The 21,922-nt window shown below is 34.3% G+C and overlaps 1 protein-coding gene across 12 annotated transcripts in view; it reads left to right on the top strand.

Moving 5' to 3' along the window:
* Window positions 1–21,922, top strand: part of MRP (Multidrug-Resistance like Protein 1) — a 197,852-nt gene that overhangs the window by 140,535 nt on the left and 35,395 nt on the right. For 3 of the 12 annotated variants that reach the window (XM_072545238.1, XM_072545243.1, XM_072545245.1), the window contains one exon: window positions 19,108–19,328. The exons of 5 other annotated variants lie outside the window; for them this stretch is intronic. In XM_072545238.1, the coding sequence (XP_072401339.1) occupies window positions 19,108–19,328 (221 nt within the window). Of the gene's footprint in view, window positions 1–11,172; window positions 11,394–19,107; window positions 19,329–19,732; window positions 19,954–21,922 lie in introns of all 12 variants that reach the window. 4 more of the 12 variants (XM_072545237.1, XM_072545242.1, XM_072545244.1 and 1 more) reach the window with 2 other exon arrangements.

The raw sequence follows: 21,922 nt of genomic DNA on the forward strand, positions 1-21,922 counted from the left end.
TACGAGCTTTAAACTTTTTTTCAACAATAAACATTAAATTTTCAATTTCTAGCTAACGAAATATTGTGTAAAATTGAATAACGAAACTTTTAACTTGTTATAATTTTTTCTCTAGGATCAATATTTTCCGAATTATAAACGAAAATAGGAGCAAAAAAATGAGAAATTTTCAATTGTTTTCAGATTTTGTTAAATAAAAAATTTAGCACAGGGTTTGCGACTGGCGCATATCGTGATTATCGATATTGAGCACATCCTGAAGGGATTCCAGCAAAAAAATAGCTTCCTATGGAAAATGTCCATTATGGTCTGAATTTCTACAGATACCGCCTAGTCTATCGGTCCACGATCAGTTATATTAATTTGTCTTTATAATTTGTCTAATATTTCATTTTTTAATTGATGTACTGTACAAGCTCTTTCAATGTATAATAGTTGTTGCACTTTCAATATTATACAAGATATGTCGGCAGTACAAAATACATTTCTGGACAAAAACCTTCTCCACTTGAATTTACAGTAATGAAAAATCTGTCAACATTGAAAGATGGTGACTTTGTTCGTAAAATCTGTCGTTCCATTGGAAATATATTGTAGTAAGATAGTGACGAAGAAGATTTGTAATATCTTGAAAATTACTGACTGATTCGAATGCTTTACCAACTGACACCATAGTAAGCAATCAAATTAAGTCCAAACTCACTATTATATACTCCAATCTTAGTATAATATTCTTAATTTTCTCGATAAAGTGTAGAAGATCCCTAACGTAAGTTTTTCAAACTGGCCAACTGTTTTTTTATCAACATCATCAAACATTTGAGAAATCGTATCTAAAAGAGCAAATTGCGTTGACAAGCGACCATAAAAAACACTTTTACGTGTTTGTGCCCAGTTTCTCTTTAATTTTTTTGCTATAACTCTCGTTTTTTACCAGGTCAGTGACATTGTCTTTATCAGCATGTACTTTTAAAAAGTCTTTCTCAGAATTTAATTCTTTAATTGCTCTTTTTTCCGAAGAAGTAGTATTACTTTAGATAAATTAGCTTGCCTTAGTATTCGTAATTTCCGTCAGGATTTTGTCTGCGATATTCTGAAAATTTTAATGCCGATTTGGACCAACCGCCAGATCCCGGAGAGCACACAATGGCTTCAACTATCACACATCAAAGATTCGAAGCCATTTCAAAAAGGAATTTTTTGCTTGATTACAGTATTAACGAAGGAGTAATCGTCTCAAGAAATTTTATTGTGTTTGTTCATCTTTATATGACTGAAAATTGACGAAAACACCTTGTTCACAATGTTGTGTCATCTACTTCGAAGACCAATGAGTTTGTAGACAAACTTTGTCCATAATACATGGAAAAAACATAAATTGTTGCAGAATTTAAGTCATGCTCCTTGGTGGAGTTAGTTACCTTCAAGGATCACTGTCCTTGAAGGGACTGTCGTCGTAGATCTTTCCAAACTTCGAGCTGAAAGGTCTTTCATGTATATCATCTATCGATGTGTTACTCCAAAAGATCTAGGCTTCTAAGAAAATCTGTTATCCGCTTAGGAATTGGTTATTATGATGATCAGGTGCCAAAATGACCTCAGTATTTACGACGATGATCAGCTACAAACAATTTTCATAGTCATTTCCTCTGTATTGTATCAGAATCTGCATATTGCTATGCCTACTTTGTATCTTTTAAAGAGATGGTAGCTGTAACCAGTGATAACACCCGTGGTTAGTCTTTGTTTAGTTTTCTGAAGCTCCGAAAGTACTTTGCGTAGTGAGTGAAGGTTATATTAACCTTTTTTTTCTTGCTTTGGGCCTGAAATATTGTCTCAAAAGGCTGCTAGTGTGACCATATTACTGTAAGGAGATATTGTTTTTTTATATTTTGGGGTGGTGTCTGTAGTGCGTTTTGGTTTTGGTCTTCGGTGGAGGTCAGTTTTTTTTAGCTGTTCAACTCAACTCTTTAGTACGTCTTCCTTGATAGAATTTTCTTGTTTGCTTCCGTCTATTGAACGATTTAATTTCTTCCATTAGACCATTTTCAAAATTAATATTTTTTCTTATCTACAAGTACTTCTCTTCTTTCCTAAGTTCTTTATAAATCTTTTTTCTTTCCGTCGCACTTACGCTTATTATAGTCAGAGGAAATGAATGGAGAACTTTTTCTTTACTATGTTTTGACAATTTATCCAATTTTTCTGAAGAAGTTATTAGTTTGGGTCAACAATCTAGATTTTTCTCTTCAATGCAATGAAACTTATGGTTATCCTCAATATCTATTCTGTCGACACCTTCTCTCTTCGAATTCTACCTCATCAGACTACTTAAAGACTTAAAATTTTTGTATTATTTAATTGGTATTCATATGAAAGGGTTGGGCTTTTTGTCCAGCAATGTATATTAGAAAAAAAAAAACAATTCCACGATTTGAAAACCTAAAGTTTTGTCTTGCAAGGGAAACTTTGATTGGAATATTCAAATGGGGGTAATAATAGCATCAATGCATCGGGTGGTTATACCTAATAACAATGGTAATTTAGATTCTATGGGAAAAATATACTGAAAAATATAGCAACTATGTATTTTAGCAATTCCTGCTTTTGGTGCAGATTTGGGAGTCCTTTTAGGATGTCTCTCGGCAGTTATTCTAATGTACCAAAACTTTCTGAGAAGAATAGTTTGCGCACCGATGGCGTTTTATGATACTATCCCTATCGGGCGTATACTATCCCGGTTCTCTAAAGATATAGATATTATAGATAAACAATTGCCAGAATCGATTGTAAATGTATGCTATGGCTGGTCCGAGGTATATACCTATTTACTTATACATATTTTTGTGTTTAGAGCTAGTATTGATGCTAATATTAAACGAGAGTAACATTTATCATGAAATGTGGTCGATAATGTCCTTTTTTTTTGCTCATAATACAAACATCTCATTCATTATATGATCTCATATTGCAATGGAATTATGTTTAAATAGTGTTTCTTAAATACTTAAATACTTTCCAATAATGGTGAAATTGGAAAAATTGGTCTTACGAACTTCATCAATGCAATAAGACAATAGAATAGTCGTGGTGGTAGACGAAATTTTTAATCTCATATTGCTGGCATCTTCCCCAATAGTTGTCTTGTAAATAATCTTGAGCGATTGCAGGGCCTGATGAGTTCTTGGGTTATACTAGGATTCGAATGCTGTGTCCTGCGCAAGATGAGAAACATGCGAAAGTTCTGTTCTCAACCTAGAAGAGCGTGTGGTACACATTTGCCCCGGAAAATGCAAACCAGGTGATTATACGCTGGAACGGTAATTTGCCGGAGTTTTCCCGGCAAAGGCCTTAGTATCCGAGTTGGAAAACTCATTAAGGCCCAGAATGTTCAGGCTGTGGTGGGAATTCAAGCTCAGTTAGTATTTAAGTGGAAAAGACCTTATTTGACCAATCGGGCACATATACACCCCAAGTGCAATGGTAACTATGACTCTCTTAAAGTGACTCACTGATAGTCTATCTCTTCTTCACTTGTGAGTTTTCTCTTATTGAAAATTTCATATAAAATCGGGTTTAAATCTGGGCAATCTTAGTTCGTTAGTTGCGTGGTCTACTGAGTGGTTGTCGGGCTTTACAGAATTATTAGGCTTTGATTGAAGGAAGCGCGGAGGGGTAGATGTAAACTTTTCAAACATTTTAGTTTTGTTATCAGCATTCCTCTTTTTCACAAGACTTATGTTATTTGTAAGTTTATCTATAGTTTTATTACATCGTAATATTTTACATCTATTTTAAAGGGGAAAAATTATAATCCTAATCCTAAAAATTTAAAAATAAATAAAATAACAGCCGTTAGCTATTAGTAGATATATTTAAAAAAAATGGTACAATGATTATTATCAACAAAATTAGTATTTGGAAGGATAACCTTTGTTTTTTAGGACAGACTCAATTCTGTGAGGCATTGAGTTAAAGAGACGAGCCAATCTTCTGGTGTAATAACTCTAAATCGGTTTTGAATAATGGCTTCTATCAGTTCTCTCTTGTTGCTTAGGTTTCGGCGTGATACTAAGACTTTCAGCCTTAACTATGAATTTTCTATTGGATTTAGATCGGGACTATTTCCAGGCCAAGGCAGAACAGTAACATCATGGTTTCTCAAACATTCCATGGAAGTCTTAGCCGTATGACAAGGCGCTTCATCCTGCTGGAAGATGCATTGTTGGGCATCCCCTTCGAACAAATCTCTGATAGTCGGCAGCAGTTTGGCTTGCAGTATCTCTTCCTGATATTTTTTTGCGTTAATATTGCCCTATATTACTGCTAAACGTCCAACTCCATTAGTGGTCATGCAAGCTCATACCATGATACTCACAGGATGCTTCATAGTGTCCGTAGTACACTGGGGCAAAAGGTCTTCTCCTGGTCGGCGGCGAACAAACTTCACTCCGTCACTCCCAAAGATCGAGATTTTGGTTTCATCACTCCAAATTACTTTACTTCATTGTTCTTCTGTCCACCCTCTGTGTGCCAAAGCCCAATCAATGCGTTTTTGCCTCTGTTTTTTGTTCAGGAGCGGCTTCTTTCTAGGAATTCGTGCTCGCAATCCATTTTCACACAACTTTCTTCTATAGTGCGGTCCGATATTTGTAATCCAGTTGATTTGACAATACCGTTAATATTATTAATAGAAAGTCGGCATATTCTACGCACATCGTAGTGACTAACTTTGGGTTTTCTGCCAGATCTTTTTGCTGATTTTGTCGTTCCACGTTTGCAAACTTTCATTACACCTGATTTTGTTGCGCCACCACCCAATTTGTTTGCTATTTCTTGATAAGTGTAACCTTCTTCTCGAAGGATAATTGCTTTGGCTCTCTTTCCTGGCGACCAGTCAACACGTTGTGGGTTTCTCTTGAATCTGGTTTAATATTTTATTGAATAATGATGTTAATAAAAAAAGAGTGAGAAATACATAAGATATTATGCAGGAATATAAAACAATAAAATAAAAATGTAATTGTAATGGTAAACTATATAAATCATAATCATGAGACGAGTCTTGCTAAAAAAACGATAATTTTTGTAAAGTTTCCAGAATTTTGGCCACTATTGTACGTTAAAACCATTTTCATGAATTGTTTTTTCAACAAAAAGTTTCTGTTTACCGTTCAAAAACATTTCTCGATGTGTTGTTATTGTTTGATCGTGTGATGTTTTACTGCCGCAGCCGGTAGAACGTTCCATAACTCCAGTGTTGTCAGTTGTGGTGAAAATCATTACTTGTCCAGACTTTTAAAAAAGTGAGGAATTGATAAACAATGAGAATTGTGACGATTTTGACATACAACAGTCTTCACCAGATTATTTTGCATTCAACTGATGACTGTAGAACTGGAAATACAATAAATCCGTACATTTTAAATTTTGAATTGAAATTGAACTATAATGAGTTTTTCGACGACTTGTTGCCTAATATATATCATAATTTCTATTATTTTTTCATTGTGTTAACAAATAGGGAATCTCTGGTGGGAATTGAATCCTAATCTGCTGGTAAATAGACCAGCTTTAAAACTATTTTACTAACTCCACACAATAATTGTTTTCGGCCAGAACATAACTTTATTTGAGTTATTGTTATTAATAGTTTGATTTATAATTAAAATGGCTGCTAATTAATGTTTTTTACTATCATCTGTCTTAATTTATTGAATCATTTATTCTAACATGGGAAAATAAAATGTTTTTTGACGCCATACGTCTAATTATGACTGAAGTCAACTAGCCACGTATTTTGTTATTGTTTTGTATTTTTGCATTTTATATTATGTTTATTGTATCAAACAAAAACATTTTGGAACTGCCTTTGTATGATCTTGGGTAAATTCTTCTACTGAGATGAATGAATTTGACCTCACCTCAGTCGCATTATGGAGATGGTCAAATGCCTCATTTTCGAGTAATAGATTTCGTGTGAACACCAGGTTCGTGGACGGCTTTCGGTTGTATTGTTGTTGGGTTCAGGCAATTCGTGAAGCCTCTTCGTTGCTTATGTTGAATGTTATTTTTATAGTGATATCTGCAGTGCTTATTAGTGATTTTCTGGAGTGTAATGGATGTTCATTTAGTGTCTATATTTTTATTTTTCAGCAGAGAAATGGCAGAGGAATTTCGCTTATTACTGGAAGCCATTATGTTGAACTGAATTTGATTATTTTTCTAATTGTTAATATACGTTGAAACTTATAAACAGTTTCTTTAATAGTTTATGACTCACATATGTTATAAATAATATGCAATAATATAGCACATATCTTCTGAAATATAGACAGCCAAAACTGAAAACTTTTAACTATAACGCTTGCGAAGTATCATCTTCGTCTTGTAGCACTAATTTTCTTCTAACACATTTCAAAATCTTTTGAGTTTCTCTAGCTAGAGCTCAGTGTGTTATAAATGGGTGGTTATGGTTAAGAAAACAAGGTTCTTATTAGCAATTAGAGGTATATTTTGGTGAGCAAATAAGGTCATAAGAATAACTTTCTAAAAGAATATATCGTTTGTCTGTGTCTGTGAGAGTTTTACTGTTGGTGAATTGAACTTCCTGGGGGTTTATAATTTTTGTTGTCGACTCCATAGCTCAACAGACTCGCGGATTCACTACGTTATAGAAGTCTAGTTAATTAGGCCAGTAAAGAAATATATGTTTTTGTTAAACATGGTACCTACCTAAATATATAAACGAAGTTAGAGCCTTGCAATAGAACTCAAAAGAGGTCCTTTAAGGTACACGTGAAAAAACCGAAATTAATTCGCGAAACTTACGCTAGAAACTTCTTAACGCGAAACTTATGCTAAGCTGAGTGGACAGAGTTACAAACGACGTAGTATTGAAAAGAATGAGAAAACAAAAAAAAAGACGTAAACACTATCAAAATTGTTGCAATATTTGGCCATGTTATGGGAGGTGAGCGCTACGAACTGTTGCAGCTGAAAATATAAGAACGAAGAAGACGTGTTACCTGGTTAAACAAGTTAAGAACGTGGTCAAACTGCTGTTCTACAGAACTGGTCAAGGAGCGGCATCGAAGATTCGAATCGCTATGATGGTTGCAAACCTTTTGAAAGAAGCCGTCTCGTAAAAAAAAGGGTAACATCATGAACACAATAACAACTAGTACTTACAATGTCTATCAACAATTAAGTGATAGATAGTATTACCAAAGACAGGAGAATGTTGAAATAAATTGCAACCTACGTTGGGACAACAATACCTGAAGATCTAGTCAAAATTGGAGAAGTTTCTACTCAAAAAAAATTAATGACACACAATCTGTCAACTTGCGGCAACGTTCTAGCAACAAAAGAAATAGTGCAAAACTCACTAGACCCAGGATCTTATAGAGCAGATCTTATAGAGTCAGACTGTGGGGAAGGAGGAAATGCTCGGCTGGGAGCGATGAGGAAGTAGTATTAGATTTAACCAAATTTGGGGGAACCTAATTTGACAAAAAAACACAACGCGTTAAAACAATAAACGAAGAAAGCATTTGACACTGTTCTGTATGGAAACTTCATTGTTATACTGAATCACATGGGTCTGAATGAAAGAAAAATTCGGATAATAGCTGGTTTGTACTGGAATTTTATCATCCTGGTTCAAGAACTTCCCCAATGGTATGCAGTCAACAGCGCAATACTTTTTAGGTCAGCTTCGGACAAAGTAGACATCATATTCTTGGAGGACAAGGCACCGATATCAATGTTACTGTCAGTTTAACACCATGTTATAAATCTTATATGACATGTCTCTTTTTAAACTACACATTTTTCTCCCACACTTTACTTTATTCCTGTTTATCTTGGTCCTTGTATATATTACATCTAAAATCTAAAAATGCGAACAAAATGAGATAAAAGGTGCTTCTTTGGAAAAATACCATATTTTAACTGAAAAAAGGGGACACTTAGGCGATCTGAAAAACCCTATACTTAATTGGTCTTTCTCCATCAATAACAAAGATACTCTGTTTCATCTATTTTGCTAACTTCTTATTTTGTTTGTAACTTTTTAAACACACTGTATATTTTCTTTATATTTGGCACGCGAATATTCTTTTAGATGTCCAATGGATTAATTTATTTATAATTATAAGTAATTGGAAAATTATTCCAACCCAAAAACAACACCCTGTGCATTAGATGTTTTAAAAAAGGATTCTGCTCCTACCGAGGAAAAATTCAATGTAGAATCACTGTGGAACGACTCTACAAGAGAAATGTACCAAAGGAGGCTAGCACAGAAGTTACAGCTGAAACAAATAGACGACATCGAAGATATAAACACGAGCTGGGAGAAAATTAAAAACAACATTGAAGAAGCAGCAACAGAAGCTCTAGGAAAATGCAAAGTCATACTGAACAAAAGAAACAACACCATGGTTGAGAAAAGAAATGTAAAGAGAAACGAGAGGCCTACACGAAGTACAAAACATCAAATACTCCAGAATTCCGAGACACCTACAGAAGAGTACGAAATGAAACTGCACTTAAAAAGAAGATGAAAAACTAAATTTAGTGGTATACTTGAATTTTCGGCAAAATGTTTTTTCTGGTAAAATTTTGAATTTGAATTCTAAAGTTATGTGAAATGCGAGAACTCGAAGTAGAAAAATTTTAATGCGACCTAATTTTAATTAATGCCATTGTATGATTCTTGTATTAATGATCTATCAGAGCTTAACAATTAGGCGAGCGGTTTACCCCTCAAAAGACACTTAGAAACAGAATATACCGACTAAAATTCTTTTTGCATTTCTAATGCACCAAACGTTTTTTATTCGATTCTATATATTTTTCCAAGATGAAATGTATTTTTTTTTAATTTTTACAAGTGGGCCGGCAATTGTTATTAACAAATAACTAATACAAAAAAGCAATTTCACCGAATTGCTTCGGAATCAATTTTTTTAGGTGTATCTTATCAAAATAAACACTTTTTCTCTCTTGATAATTTTTCGAAAAATACTTCCTTTTCGAGTTATTTGCATTTTTTGTTGAAAAAATGCCTTAATTAGTGATTTTTGGGATTTTTTTTTTCTAAAAAACTACTAAATGAATTGCAATTCTACATATAGCTTTATAATCTTTAAACCGTCGAGTACAAGTTAGAATATTTTGACAAGGATAATTTTGTTCTATCTTGCTAAAAACGTGGATCCAAATATTTCGAATATGCCTTTCGAGCAGTCTACCGCTAAGTGTGTACAGCGGTTGCGGCGATACAGGCGTGCGGCACGTAGAAATATTTGTTTAAATTTAAAAAATTAATTCAATACAAATATTACGTACAATTTATTAAAAAAAAACAATATTTCTAATTATTTTTATATAGACATAATTAAAACAATTAAAATTAATTTTTTACAATGCTATAATAATGTAATTTTTCTTTTAATATACGTGGTGACTATATTATTGAATGTTTTATTACAGTGAAATACATTAAGCAATATATAATTAATTTTCATTGAAAAATATAATAAAATTAAAATATAATATTAATTATACATCGTTTTCATTGTCAATAATTTGAAAATTTTCGTCAACAGCAACAGGATTTCCATCTAATAAGCTGATTTCATTGTCTTCAATAAAGTCGTCTTTAACATTTTTACAATTCTCTGGTGTACATGCACATACTGCATGTAGCATTCTAAATTATAGGAAATACAATTACAATTTTTCGTAGAACATTTTCCGGTACATGAGCAGAAATACTTTTGTAACATATCTAAACTAGTTTCAAAATAATTAAAATCGAAACAATTATTTTCCATTGTCCAACCATGGGTTAATGGATCAAGAGATGAAGTAATATCGTTTTTTGCTTGAATCCATTCATTTATTTGCCACTTTGCTCTTAAGCAATGTTGTAATAATACTGGTTTCGAAGGTGGTAATTTTTCATTAGATGCATTTTTTTTAGCGCCTACAGCACCTCAACCGCTGTACACGCTTAGCCGGATACTCCCGAAGGGCATATTCGAAATATTTGGGTCCACGTTTTTAGCGAGATAGAAACCATTTATGCTTGTCAAAATATTCTAACTTGTACTCGACGGTTTAAAGATTATAAAGCTATTTGTAAAATTGCAATTCATTTAGTAGTTTTTTAGAAAAAAAATCCCAAAAATCACTAATTACGGCATTTTTTCAACAAAAAATGCAAATAACTCGAAAAGGAAGCATTTTTCGAAAAATTATCAAGAGAGAAAAAGTGTTTATTTTGATGAGATACACCTAAAAAAATTGATTCCGAAACAATTCGGTGAAATTGCTTTTTTGTATAAGTTATTTGTTAATAACAATTGCCGGCCCACTTGTAAAAATTAAAAATAAAAAAATACATTTCATCTTGGAAAAATATATAGAATCGAATAAAAAAGGTTTGGTGCATTAGAAATGCAAAAAGAATTTTAGTCGGTTGATGCTCTGCTTATAGGGGTAAACCGCTCGCCTAAATTATTCAAATGTTTATTTATAAGTAGGTAATGTAAAATTGGTCAATTAATTTTAATATTGTGTGTATATGCGAATTAAAGTGTAAACGGTACCTGTGACGATGAATTAATCTTCTTCTTTCCATTGCACTGAACTATGTAGGATCTCTGGACTGATTGCACCGCGGGTGGGTGGGTCTCTATTTACACTGGGGGTGGATGTTTACACAAATTTTAGTTGTTTCTCGCAGTTATAATATTATAATAATACTAAGTGTGAGTACGCCAAAATAGCTTCGCGTACAGGACCGTATTTGTTTACGTATATAATACACACACGTTAATTCTCTAAATTGGTAAAATGTTAAACATTTCAATGTTGGTACGACCAATAAGTCATCTTTAATTAATACGGCAAACCTCGTAATAATGTTATTGATGAAGTCAGACCCATTACGTGGGGGATTTTTGAGATCGCCAAAGTGTTTCCTTTTTACAGTTAAAGTATGTTACTTTCGCAAAGAAACACCCCGTATATTCCTATATTTGATAATATAGATCGTATTTTGGTTTGGTATTCCATTGCTTTTAGAGTCTTTCACTGAGCACTTTGGTGTATTAGATCGCACAAATCACAAAATCAATCTTTTTTTTTTAATTTCAGCCATTCCCTCCGTCTTTAGCGACATAGGACTCCATCTGGGTTGTTTGGCAGCATCTATTGCTATGCATAAAAAGTTACTGTATGGAATTTTCAGAGCACCGATGGCGTTTTTCGATACTGTTCCTATTGGACGTATATTGGCAAGATTCTCTAATGACATTGAAGTAGTTGATGACGATTTGCCGTGGGATTTTTTCGATGGCTATATTTGTATATTTGAGGTATAACAAAGAGTGGGGTGTTGTTGATTTTTTAATTACGGTAACTATGTAAAGAATTGAGAATATTGATTTGTTGTTTAGGCTTCCGAATCAGAAACAGTTTTCAAAATGTCTATAAACCTCAAAGGAATTGATTAGTTTATATTAGTGTTTATCATCTCGAAGCTTCAACGGACGTGCAGGCTCATTTTATGTGAGTAGTTTAATGGTTTTATGTTTCAAGCCACGCACTAGACAGAAAAATGAATATTTCATACGTAGTAGTATAAATCTTCGATTTTAAATAGGTATTCCATTAAATCGGAGTAAATACAATTGGTCGACGAATGTATTGCTTTTAGAAAATTTTATGGCTTTTACCAAAGTCCTTTCGATACTATACTCTCATCCACTTGTTCTCTAAGAATCTCGCTTTCTATCGTTATAACATTTCTGATTTCATTCCTTTTAAGCAGCTTGTCCTTGTTCATTACTTTTTCCTTCTAAAAGGTATATGAGGTATAGCTGATGACAAATCCTTGGAACATGTACAGCTGATTTAGCTTTGTTTTTTTTAACAGTCATAAAAATGAAAAAAATATTTTTTACATGTAAAAAGACTAAAAAGTTTTTTTTAATTTGCGAGTTTCTAAATTAAAATACATAAATAATTCAACGAGATTTATTACAAAAAAAAAATCCCTTATTGTTGCAGTAATAGGTTATGACCATTTTTATTTCGAAATCCCTATGAAATCAACACCATGTATATAAAGAAGTATTACATAAACAATTATTTATTTTATATAATAAAGTAAACAATATATTGCAGTTTTTAAATTAAGTTTAATTGAAATTATTGACAAAAATTTGTATACAAAGTGAACTACAAAACAAAATTACGATTTTCTCAATTTTTTTTTAATGGTTCACCCTATATTTTATTTTTTTAAAATATTGTATTTATGATACTCTTTCGTTTTTACACTCGCGATCATAAAATCCGGGTCACCTTGAAAATTTCAAGTTTATTGAATATTTTTGCATCTGGTGCAGTAATAACCTTTTTTTAGGCTAATGTCTTTTTATTTGTCATCAATGTTTGTTTTGAAAGAAACAAAACGGGTTTTTTATTGTTTTTATTGAAAAAGCAGAAAACAAACCAAATTGTTGATAAAACAGACATACGAAAAAAAAAATGAAAAATACAGAACGTGGTAAAACAGTGGAATCTCCCCTTGCTCTAATAACCTCTTGCAGACGACGGGGCATACTCTCAATTTTTCTCCGGATTACATGTTGTGGTATGGCATTCCACTCTCTCACTAACAGATCCTTAAGCTCCTGTGCGTTGTTAGGAGGTGGTGTATGGGTTTGAATACGTTTTTTCAAATCGTCCCAGAGATGTTCGATGGGATTCAGGTCCGGAGACCTAGCTGGTCGGGGTAACCTCGTAATTCCAATCGCGTCTAAGTATTGCATACTGATCCTGGCAACGTGCGGTCGCGCGTTGTCCTGCATAAAAACGGCGTCTTCTCCAAGCCCTGCCATGGTGGGCATAACATGTTCTTCCAGAATCTCCGTAATGTACCTTCGTGCAGTTAAGGACCCATTTTCGATGAAGGGTAATTCTGTGCGGAAGTCGGAAGATACACCTCCCCAAGCCATGACCGGGCCTCCACCAAATCGCATTCTTGGAGAAATGCAAGCTTGTGAAAATCGTTCACCGGTTCTCCTCCAAACTCTTACACGTCCATCGGATCCAGTTAGGCAGAAACGGGATTCATCTGAGAATAACACTTTGCTCCAATCATTAATTCCCCAATGCGCGTATTGTCGAGCAAAAGCTAGTCGAGCAACTCGATGCGCCCGGCGAAGTGGCGGTCCTGTAGCCATTACCCGAGAAGATAGTCCAGAAGAACAAAGTCTTCTTCTGACTGTTGCAACGCTAACATTGCAATTTCGTACTTCCTGTAGACGATTTCGATGCATAACCGCAGTTGAGGTCCGGTTTCGTAAAGCCTGAAACATAAGGAAACGATCATCTCGTGCCGTGGTCGTTCTTCTTCGTCCAGATCCAGGTCGTCTGGTTAGCAAACCCGTCTCATGAAAGCATTGAAGTACTCGTTGAACCGTAGAAAGGCTTACGCCAACAGTTCTTGCGACTTGCCGTTGAGTATGACCGTCTTCCACAAGCGCAACAATGCGTGCCGTTTCAACAACAGTCAAAGGCATGTTTGGCAAAAAATAAAAAATAATAAACACTAATAATGGCACTAATAAACACTAATGGTGGCAATAATAAACGTTTGTTTGTTGCGTTTGAACAGAAAGTCGAAGCACAAATGAGACATTTAAAACAAGCGGCAGTTACAGGTACTGTTCATTTTGGGAAGTGTATAGTTTTCCGCGAAATCGGCATTATTGGAATTCTTTGTTACAAAGGAAACCACTAAGACGACAACAATTCTCAGAAACGTGCATTAGTTTGTATTTGTGTTATTATTATTTACGATAAAGCTCGTTAAAAATGAAATAACGGTGATTTTCAAGGTGACCCGGATTTTATGATCGCGAGTGTATATAGCATTCCCTATACTTTAACTCATTATTTTCCGAGATTCCTAAAATTCCTACAAGATAATATGTTTTGTATAATAATATAAAAACAAGATCTTTTAACAAGATTATTTTTATTCAATAACTAACTTACACAAAACAAAACAATATACAATTGATGTAACCATTTTTAGAATGTTATATCAACAGTATTCTAAGCCAGGAATTTTTAATGAAACATTCCTAACTGACTGCCGATTGTAAGTAAAAGTAGGCTTTGAAAAAATGACAGTTTTCATATTATTACCTTTTTAATCAGTCTATGTGGCTTGTCTTTATTGTTAAAAATGAGTTTTTCTGTGGATATGATCTGGGTATTAGCAGCAAGTTCGAGATATTACTTACTTGCATCCAGAATATATCACGAGCGCTTTCCTGAACGGAGGAAGCCAAACGCAAAAGCTTTTGAAAAATTAATGGATCGTTTTGTTCGCACTAGGTCACTTATATGTGAAAAAAATGAGAGAAGCAAAACTGATTTAAGTGAAGAAAAGGAATATGATGTACTGATAGCTACTATTGAAGATCCCCACATCAGCACACTCGTGAAATTTCACGTCAACATGACATTAGTCAAACTTCGGCGGCAAAAATCCTTCGTAAACATAAACTGCATCCTTACCGCATACAGTTACATCAAGAATTGAGAGTCAATGATTATCAACGCAGATTAGCTTTTTATCAATGATCTTTGTAGTAAGTCCAAAGATACTGATTTTTTTTGATTATGTGCTTTTTTGGAGATGAGGCTACATTTTACGAAAATGGAACGGTGAATCGGCATAATTTTCATTTAGCAATCCCTATTTTGTTAACACTCATAGTCAAACTAGATGGTCTATAATTGTTTGAGGTGGTATTGTTGGCGATTATGTGATTGGCCCACATTTTTTGACGATCGTGTGAATAGTGCCATATATCTGGATTTTCTAAATAATCATTTGCCAATAATACTGCAAAATGTACCGCTTAGTATTCGACAACGAATGTGGTTTTACACGACGGTGCTCCAGTTCATCACACTGCTTCTATTCACAATTATCTAAATAATAACATTCATGAGAGGTGGATAGGCAGAGGAGGACCAACTGTTTGGCCACCGCGATCACCGGAATTCTCCAAAATTGATTTTTTCATGTGGGGCTATATAAAAGACCTGGTATACCAGAAGCCTCTAACAACGCCAGATATGAAAAATAGAATAAGAGAAGCTTTTAATGAAATTGACTTAAAAAGTATTAAGAAATGTGGCTCGGTTCTGTATCTGTAGGGCGAGTTAAGTTTCACAGCACTTAGGCCACAATTGACCCATTGTGCATCCTCCCAGGGAGCTGTCACCCTTAGCTCATTGTCTATCCTGCCATTTCTACGAAGGGGGACAAGTCGCCAGGAGACATCTCTCTTATGTGGGCAGGTGTGGGCCAGGACTCGCCGAACGCGTACTCTCGTATTAACGATAACTCTGGGCATTTACATAGGACATGCTCTACAGTTTCGTCTTCTCGTTCACACTTCCTACATAGAGGTGTGTCTGCTAGCCCCAGTGTGTGGAGGTGTTTGCTTAGTTGACAATGACCAGTTAAAAAACCAACTGCCAAACGTAGATTTTTCCTGGTCATTACCAAGTACTTCTTTGATGTTGACTCTTCAAGGTTACTTAGTGTTACCCTGGCAAGTTTACATCCTTTCCCTTCTTTCCATCTTTTTACGGTTTGCGTATGGGAGTGACATTTGACAATTTCCGCGATTGTTGTACTTGACCAACCAAAAAGATCCCCAGGTCCTAAGAGTCTTAGGACTGCCGCCTTCCTAGATTATTGGTCAGCAATGCGGTTGCCTTTATTCCTATTGTGTCCTTTAACCCACCTCAGGATGATGGTATTACCATCCGAAGCTTGGGTTAGTGACTCGTGACACTCCATTACTAAACCTGATGCTATCTGTGCAGATCATTATAGTTTTTCCTGCTATACCTTTTTGGGTTATCTCTTTTGCGGCTATGTAGATACCAGTCAGTTCTGTCTGAACTACGCTGGCACTTTTGCCCATACCCCTCTTTATTCTTAGGTTCAGTGATCTGGAGTATATCCCGCATCCTGAGCCTTCTTTCATTTTGGAGCCATCGGTGTATATGCAATAGGCATTTGTCACGTTTGTCTCCATCACTGTCTTGTTTCAATTTTGTAGGGTTTGTTAAAGACAAACGTTGGTTCAATTGAGTCGCAGCCTGCCTGTAGCAATGGTAACGCATCCAGCTCTCCCCGCCAGAAACGAGTTCTCAATTGTCTAATTCCTACATCAAGGTTTGCACCAGCTGAGCGCAGTCGCATCATTGTCACTAGAGCCACCTCTTGGACATATATATCTAGAGGCGTGATGCCAATGATCAACTCCATTGCAGCAGTTGGTGTTGTTTTCATGGAACCTGTTATATTTATGCAAGCCATCCGCTGAATATGGTTTAGTTTGTTAATCGCTGTTGCCTGTAGCAGTTTTGGTACCCAAGCAATAGCTCCGTAAGTTAGCATTGGCCTAATGACAGCGATGTGGCTCGGTTATTTGAATATCGATTAGGTACAACCTTTGTATAGACGTTGAAGGTAGACATTTTGAACATGTACTTTAGACTTATTTCCTTAATAGGACATTAATTATTACATTCATTATATATTAATATGGTTTATATTTTTTGTTAGTTGCTTATTGAATAAAAATAATTCTACTTACACAAATTCAATATATTATGTTGTATTCCCGATATTTGAAGCAAACTAAAAATACCTTGAAAATTAATGAGTTTAGGTATAGGGAATGCTATATAAAAATGAAAGAGTATCATAAATACAATATTTCTAAAAAATAAAATACAGGGTGATCCGTTAAAAAAAATTGAGAATTTACCCTGTAAACAAATTATAGTCAATGATTTTAATTAAATTTAATCTAAAAACTACAGTATATCGTTTATTTTATTATATAAAATAAATAATTGTTTATGCATTTCTTCTTTATATACATAGTGTTGATTTCATAGGGATTTCGAAATAAAAATAGCCATAACTTTTAAATACTTTATATTATAATGCAAAGCCCAATATTATAAGAACAAGAAATATGAGATTAATATAAATATGGAAAAATATATAGGGTGTCCCGTTAAAAAAATACTATGTTTGTTATACCACGTAATTATTAAGCACCCTGTAGAATTCCACGTATTTTCCAAGTATGTAGAATGTCATCGCCTACATTTTTTCACATGTTTACAAGTGCGTCGCGCGTTTGTAAACAGGCTCGCTGAAAATATGGTGAAAAAACATAAACTTTTTTTAAACGATTTTTTTAATAACAATTTTGATAAAATGTTGAATTTTTTTTAATATATCTTGAAATAGAAGCCTCAAAGAATCGATTGCCATAACTTCAAGTAGCTATATTACACATTATTATCCAAAAAACAAAGTTATTATACATGTATACATTACTGCAAAAATTTTGCAGTTATGTCGGACAATTGTTTATGTATTCAAATTTAGAAACTGGCAAAGAACATTTTAAGATCTACAACATATTTGAATATTTTTTCTCTAAAATGTATAAGAAACGTTGTGTAGGCAGGCAACAAATTGTTTTTTTTTTACTTTTATGATTGTTAAAAAAAAAGGCAAAATCAGCAGCTGTACGTCTTGAACGATTGCCCATTAACTATCCCTCATACCTTTTAGAATCTTCAAAAACATCTATAAGATTTTTATGTGAAATCGATGATTTTTGAACAGATAGACTGGCTAATTAGAAAATTAGAATCGATTTAAATATTCTTTCCTTTATTTAGATATATTTTAACAAAATTCTTATCGATAAGAGAGTGTGTGTCTTTGTACCTGCTGTCTTCTTCTTGCAGTACCGTCTCCTATCGGAGGTTGGCTACCATCACAGCAATCTTGACTTTGTTGGCTGCAGCTCTGAACAACTGTATTGAACTGCACCCATACCACTCCCTTAAATTTCGCAACCAGGAAATCCTCCTACGTCCCACATTTCTCTTTCCCGAGATTTTTCCTTGGATTATGAGTCTAAGCAGAGAGTACTTTTCTCCTCTCATTATGTGGCCCAGATATTCCAGTTTTTTCGTTTGTATGGTTTTTATGACTTCGCATTCCTTCCCCATCTTCAGCAGAACATCTTGATTTGTTACTCTTTCTGTCCATGGTATTTTCCACATTCTCCTGTAACACCACATCTCGAATGCCTCATGTTTTTGATGTTTATCTTTTTCAGTGTCCAGGCTTCCATGCCGTACAGCAGAACGGAGAAAACATAGCACCTTAACATTCTCGTTCTTAAGTTTATATTTATGTCCCGGCTGCATAGGAACTTTTTCATTTTGACAAACGATTGTCTCGCTATCTCTATTCGCCTCTTGATTTCTCTTGTCTGGTCATTAGTATCAGTGAAGCAAACCCCTAAATATTTGTAGGACGTAACTCTTTCAACTGGCTGATTATTTATGGTTAAATTCACATTGGTGTATAGCTTCTTTGTTACAATCATGAATTTAGTCTTTTTGATGTTCAGTTTTAGACCATACTTATTGGTATGGGTGTTTATGTTTTCCATCAAAAACTATAAATTTGCTAGGTTATCTGTTACTATTAGCGTGTCATCAGCGTATCGTATATTGTTAATTAACTCTCCGTTAATGTTCATACCAATGTTTTGCTCTAGGAGCGCTTCCTGACATATTGTTTCGCTATATATATTGAATAATAGTGGAGAAAGCACACAACCCTGACGCACACCTCGACGAATCTCAATTTCTTCGGTTAACTCATTATCAACTTTGAGTTTTGCTGTTTGTCCCCAGTACAACCTGGATATGATGTTAATGTCGCGACTGTCGATGTTTTTGCTTCTTAGGATTTCATACAGCTTTTGGTGTCTGGTACCTGCTGTATAAACATCTAAAATCTAAAAAGAAAAGTGAAATATTATACCGACTCCTACTTGATAATAGGAATCTTATTTCGACAGTTATTTGCTTTTAGTGTTCTTTACTGATCGTTTTGATTTATAGATATCATTAACCACGAAATCATTTTTTTTTTAATTTCAGCAATTCCCTCTTTCTTTGGCGATGTAATAATACAACTGGCTTGCTTGACCGCAGCAGTTGTTATGCACAATACGTTACTCTCAGGGGTATTTAGGGCACCAATGGCATTTTTCGATACTGTTCCTATTGGGCGTGTATTATCAAGATTTTCAAAAGACGTCGAAGTAGTTGATGATGACTTACCTTGGTATGCTTCCGATGGATCTTCTTGTTTTTTCGAGGTATACATTTATGTAGTGTGTTGTTTTATTAACAATAACTGTATCAACCATTGAAGATGTTGGTATGTTTTGTATATAGTAACCGGGATGAAGAAAATATATAATTTGAAATTGTTTCTGATTGCTTTCTGAACAAATTTGATTATTTACTTGACGTTTTAGCTTCCAGATCTAAAGCATTCCTTTATTTAGATACATTTTAACAAATTTATCAAAAGTAGAGGGTGTGTGTCCTTGGACCTGCTGTATAAACATCTAAAATCCAAAAAGAAAAGTGAAATATACCACTGCTTGATAATAGGAATCTTGTTTTGATAGTTATTTGCTTTTAGCGTTCTTTACTGATCGTTTTGATGATTATAATATATCATTAACCACGAAATCTTTTTTTTTTCAAATTTCAGCAATTCCCTCGTTCTTTAGCGATGTAGGAATACAACTGGCTTGCTTGACCGCAGCAGTTGTTATGCACAATAAGTTACTCTCGGGGGTATTTAGGGCACCAATGGCATTTTTCGATACTGTTCCTATTGGGCGAGTATTATCAAGATTCTCAAAAGACGTCGAAGTAGTTGATGACGAATTACCTTGGTATGCTTCCGATGGATCTTTTTGTTTTTTCGAGGTATACATTTGTGTAGCGTGTTTTAAGGGTTATTTTTATTAACAATAACTGTTTAAACCATTGAAGATATTGGTAGGTTTTGTAAATGGTAACCGGGATGAAGAAAATATATAATTTGAAATGGTTTCCGATAACTTTCTGTACACATTTGATTATTTATTTGACGTTTTAGCTTCCAGATCTAAAACTGTTTTCAGAATACTTACATTTTCCAAAATAACATAGTATACAGGTCACAGTACGAGTAGCTCAACTATTATAGGTTATTTTTTAGACTTCTATCATTGCAGATATATAAATTGTATCTAGATGTTATAATACATTCATATCTACCGATAAGACTGAATTGTTTGAAGTAGCGAGTCTAACTTTAAAACTGTCTTGCAAAATTTCTGTTACATCATTCAATATAAATATTAGTCGGATACATGAGTGTAACATAATATTTAAACCCACTACAGTTCATTGTAGAATGAAAATTAATATTGCCGCAGCAAAACTTACATGAAGTAATCATGTAACTGTTAATTTTTAAACGATTATATCATTACTTGATTAATTAATAAAGAACACTGAATTGAGAAATTGATATGTGACAACAGCGTGAGCTAAATAAATACCGCACTTCAGTAGAGAGACAGATAGTATAAACGATACGCCCCCTTTACGAGTCCATGATTTCTCCTCAAAAGAATAGGCGGTGCTTATCTGTACAGCAGGTTTATGGTCTATCTATTTGATTTTTAGCTGTGGTGGTAAAAATTTAAAAACAAATGATTAGCATGTCAAGCGTGTAATGAAATATTTTGCCTACCACATAGGGTATTGCTATAAGGGGTTGAAAATTGGGGCAAAGATAGGCAAGCAAAACAAATCGAAACTTATGCTAACGGCTCTCAGGGTTTATTTGGAGTAGCTGGGTTGTGGATAAGTGAATGAAACAGGGGGATTAGATTGGGGCAACTACAAAAAATGAAACACAATGGTACTTACATGAATCTTCTGGAACAACAGACAAACAAAACACAAGAGTTTCCTCTAGCTATTTGAAATGGGACGCCGCTTCGAGGAATCTTTTAAAATTTCTGCCACTGGAACAAAAAACTGCATCTCACATTTCGAATTATGTTCTGAAATGCTTCTTAGGACATAGTACATTGAAGTTTGAGTGTGAAACATGGCACATTGGACACACCCTGGAAACGGCTTCTTAAAAAACTGGGACCATCGTGGTTATACTTCAAAATTGTTGTAAAACGCTATTTACAAATCTCTCATATGAGATAAGGTATACAACAAAAAAAAACAGTGATTACTCGTTCAGAGTTGACACATTACTTTGAGTAAAATTCACCTTTTTTCACAAATTTGCAGGTTCCCTCCGAGTAAATTAAACACGACCGCTTCAATCCTCAATCTTTTCAAACCTAACTTTCCACTTTCGATCGATTTGTAACGCACCTCTTATCTCTTCGCGTCTTCATTCACCCGTCCACACCACCGAACAGCCCAAAATTCTGGTAAAACCAGGCATTTGATCTTGAATCATGCTTGATGTCAGAATTGTAGAACTAAGACGTAATATATGAATTATTTTACTGCCAGTTCTTGTGAATGCGTCTCAAACAAGTTTTTGTAAACAGAGAATTGGGGAAATATTTAATACTCGGGCCAGGGGCGTACTAGAAAAATTTTATATTTGAATATAAGATAGTTTTTAAGAAATTTTCTGCGTACTACAAGCGTATATTTTCGAGAAGAAAATATTCAAATGGTGAAATGGTATTATGAGAAAACAGTACAATCAATTAATAAAAACTTTGAAAATTTCGGTTGCATAAATACCTGTATGAAATGTCGTCCAACGGATCAACCACGATCGAAACAAATCTCTGTTGATCGCGAAATGCAAGTTTCTTTAACTGCTGAAGAAACGCTTTGTTCGAGTAGACAATTTGCGGACGAAGTT

Source organism: Diabrotica undecimpunctata, chromosome 9 (genome assembly GCF_040954645.1).
Source record: "Diabrotica undecimpunctata isolate CICGRU chromosome 9, icDiaUnde3, whole genome shotgun sequence".
Taxonomy (NCBI): domain Eukaryota; kingdom Metazoa; phylum Arthropoda; class Insecta; order Coleoptera; family Chrysomelidae; genus Diabrotica; species Diabrotica undecimpunctata.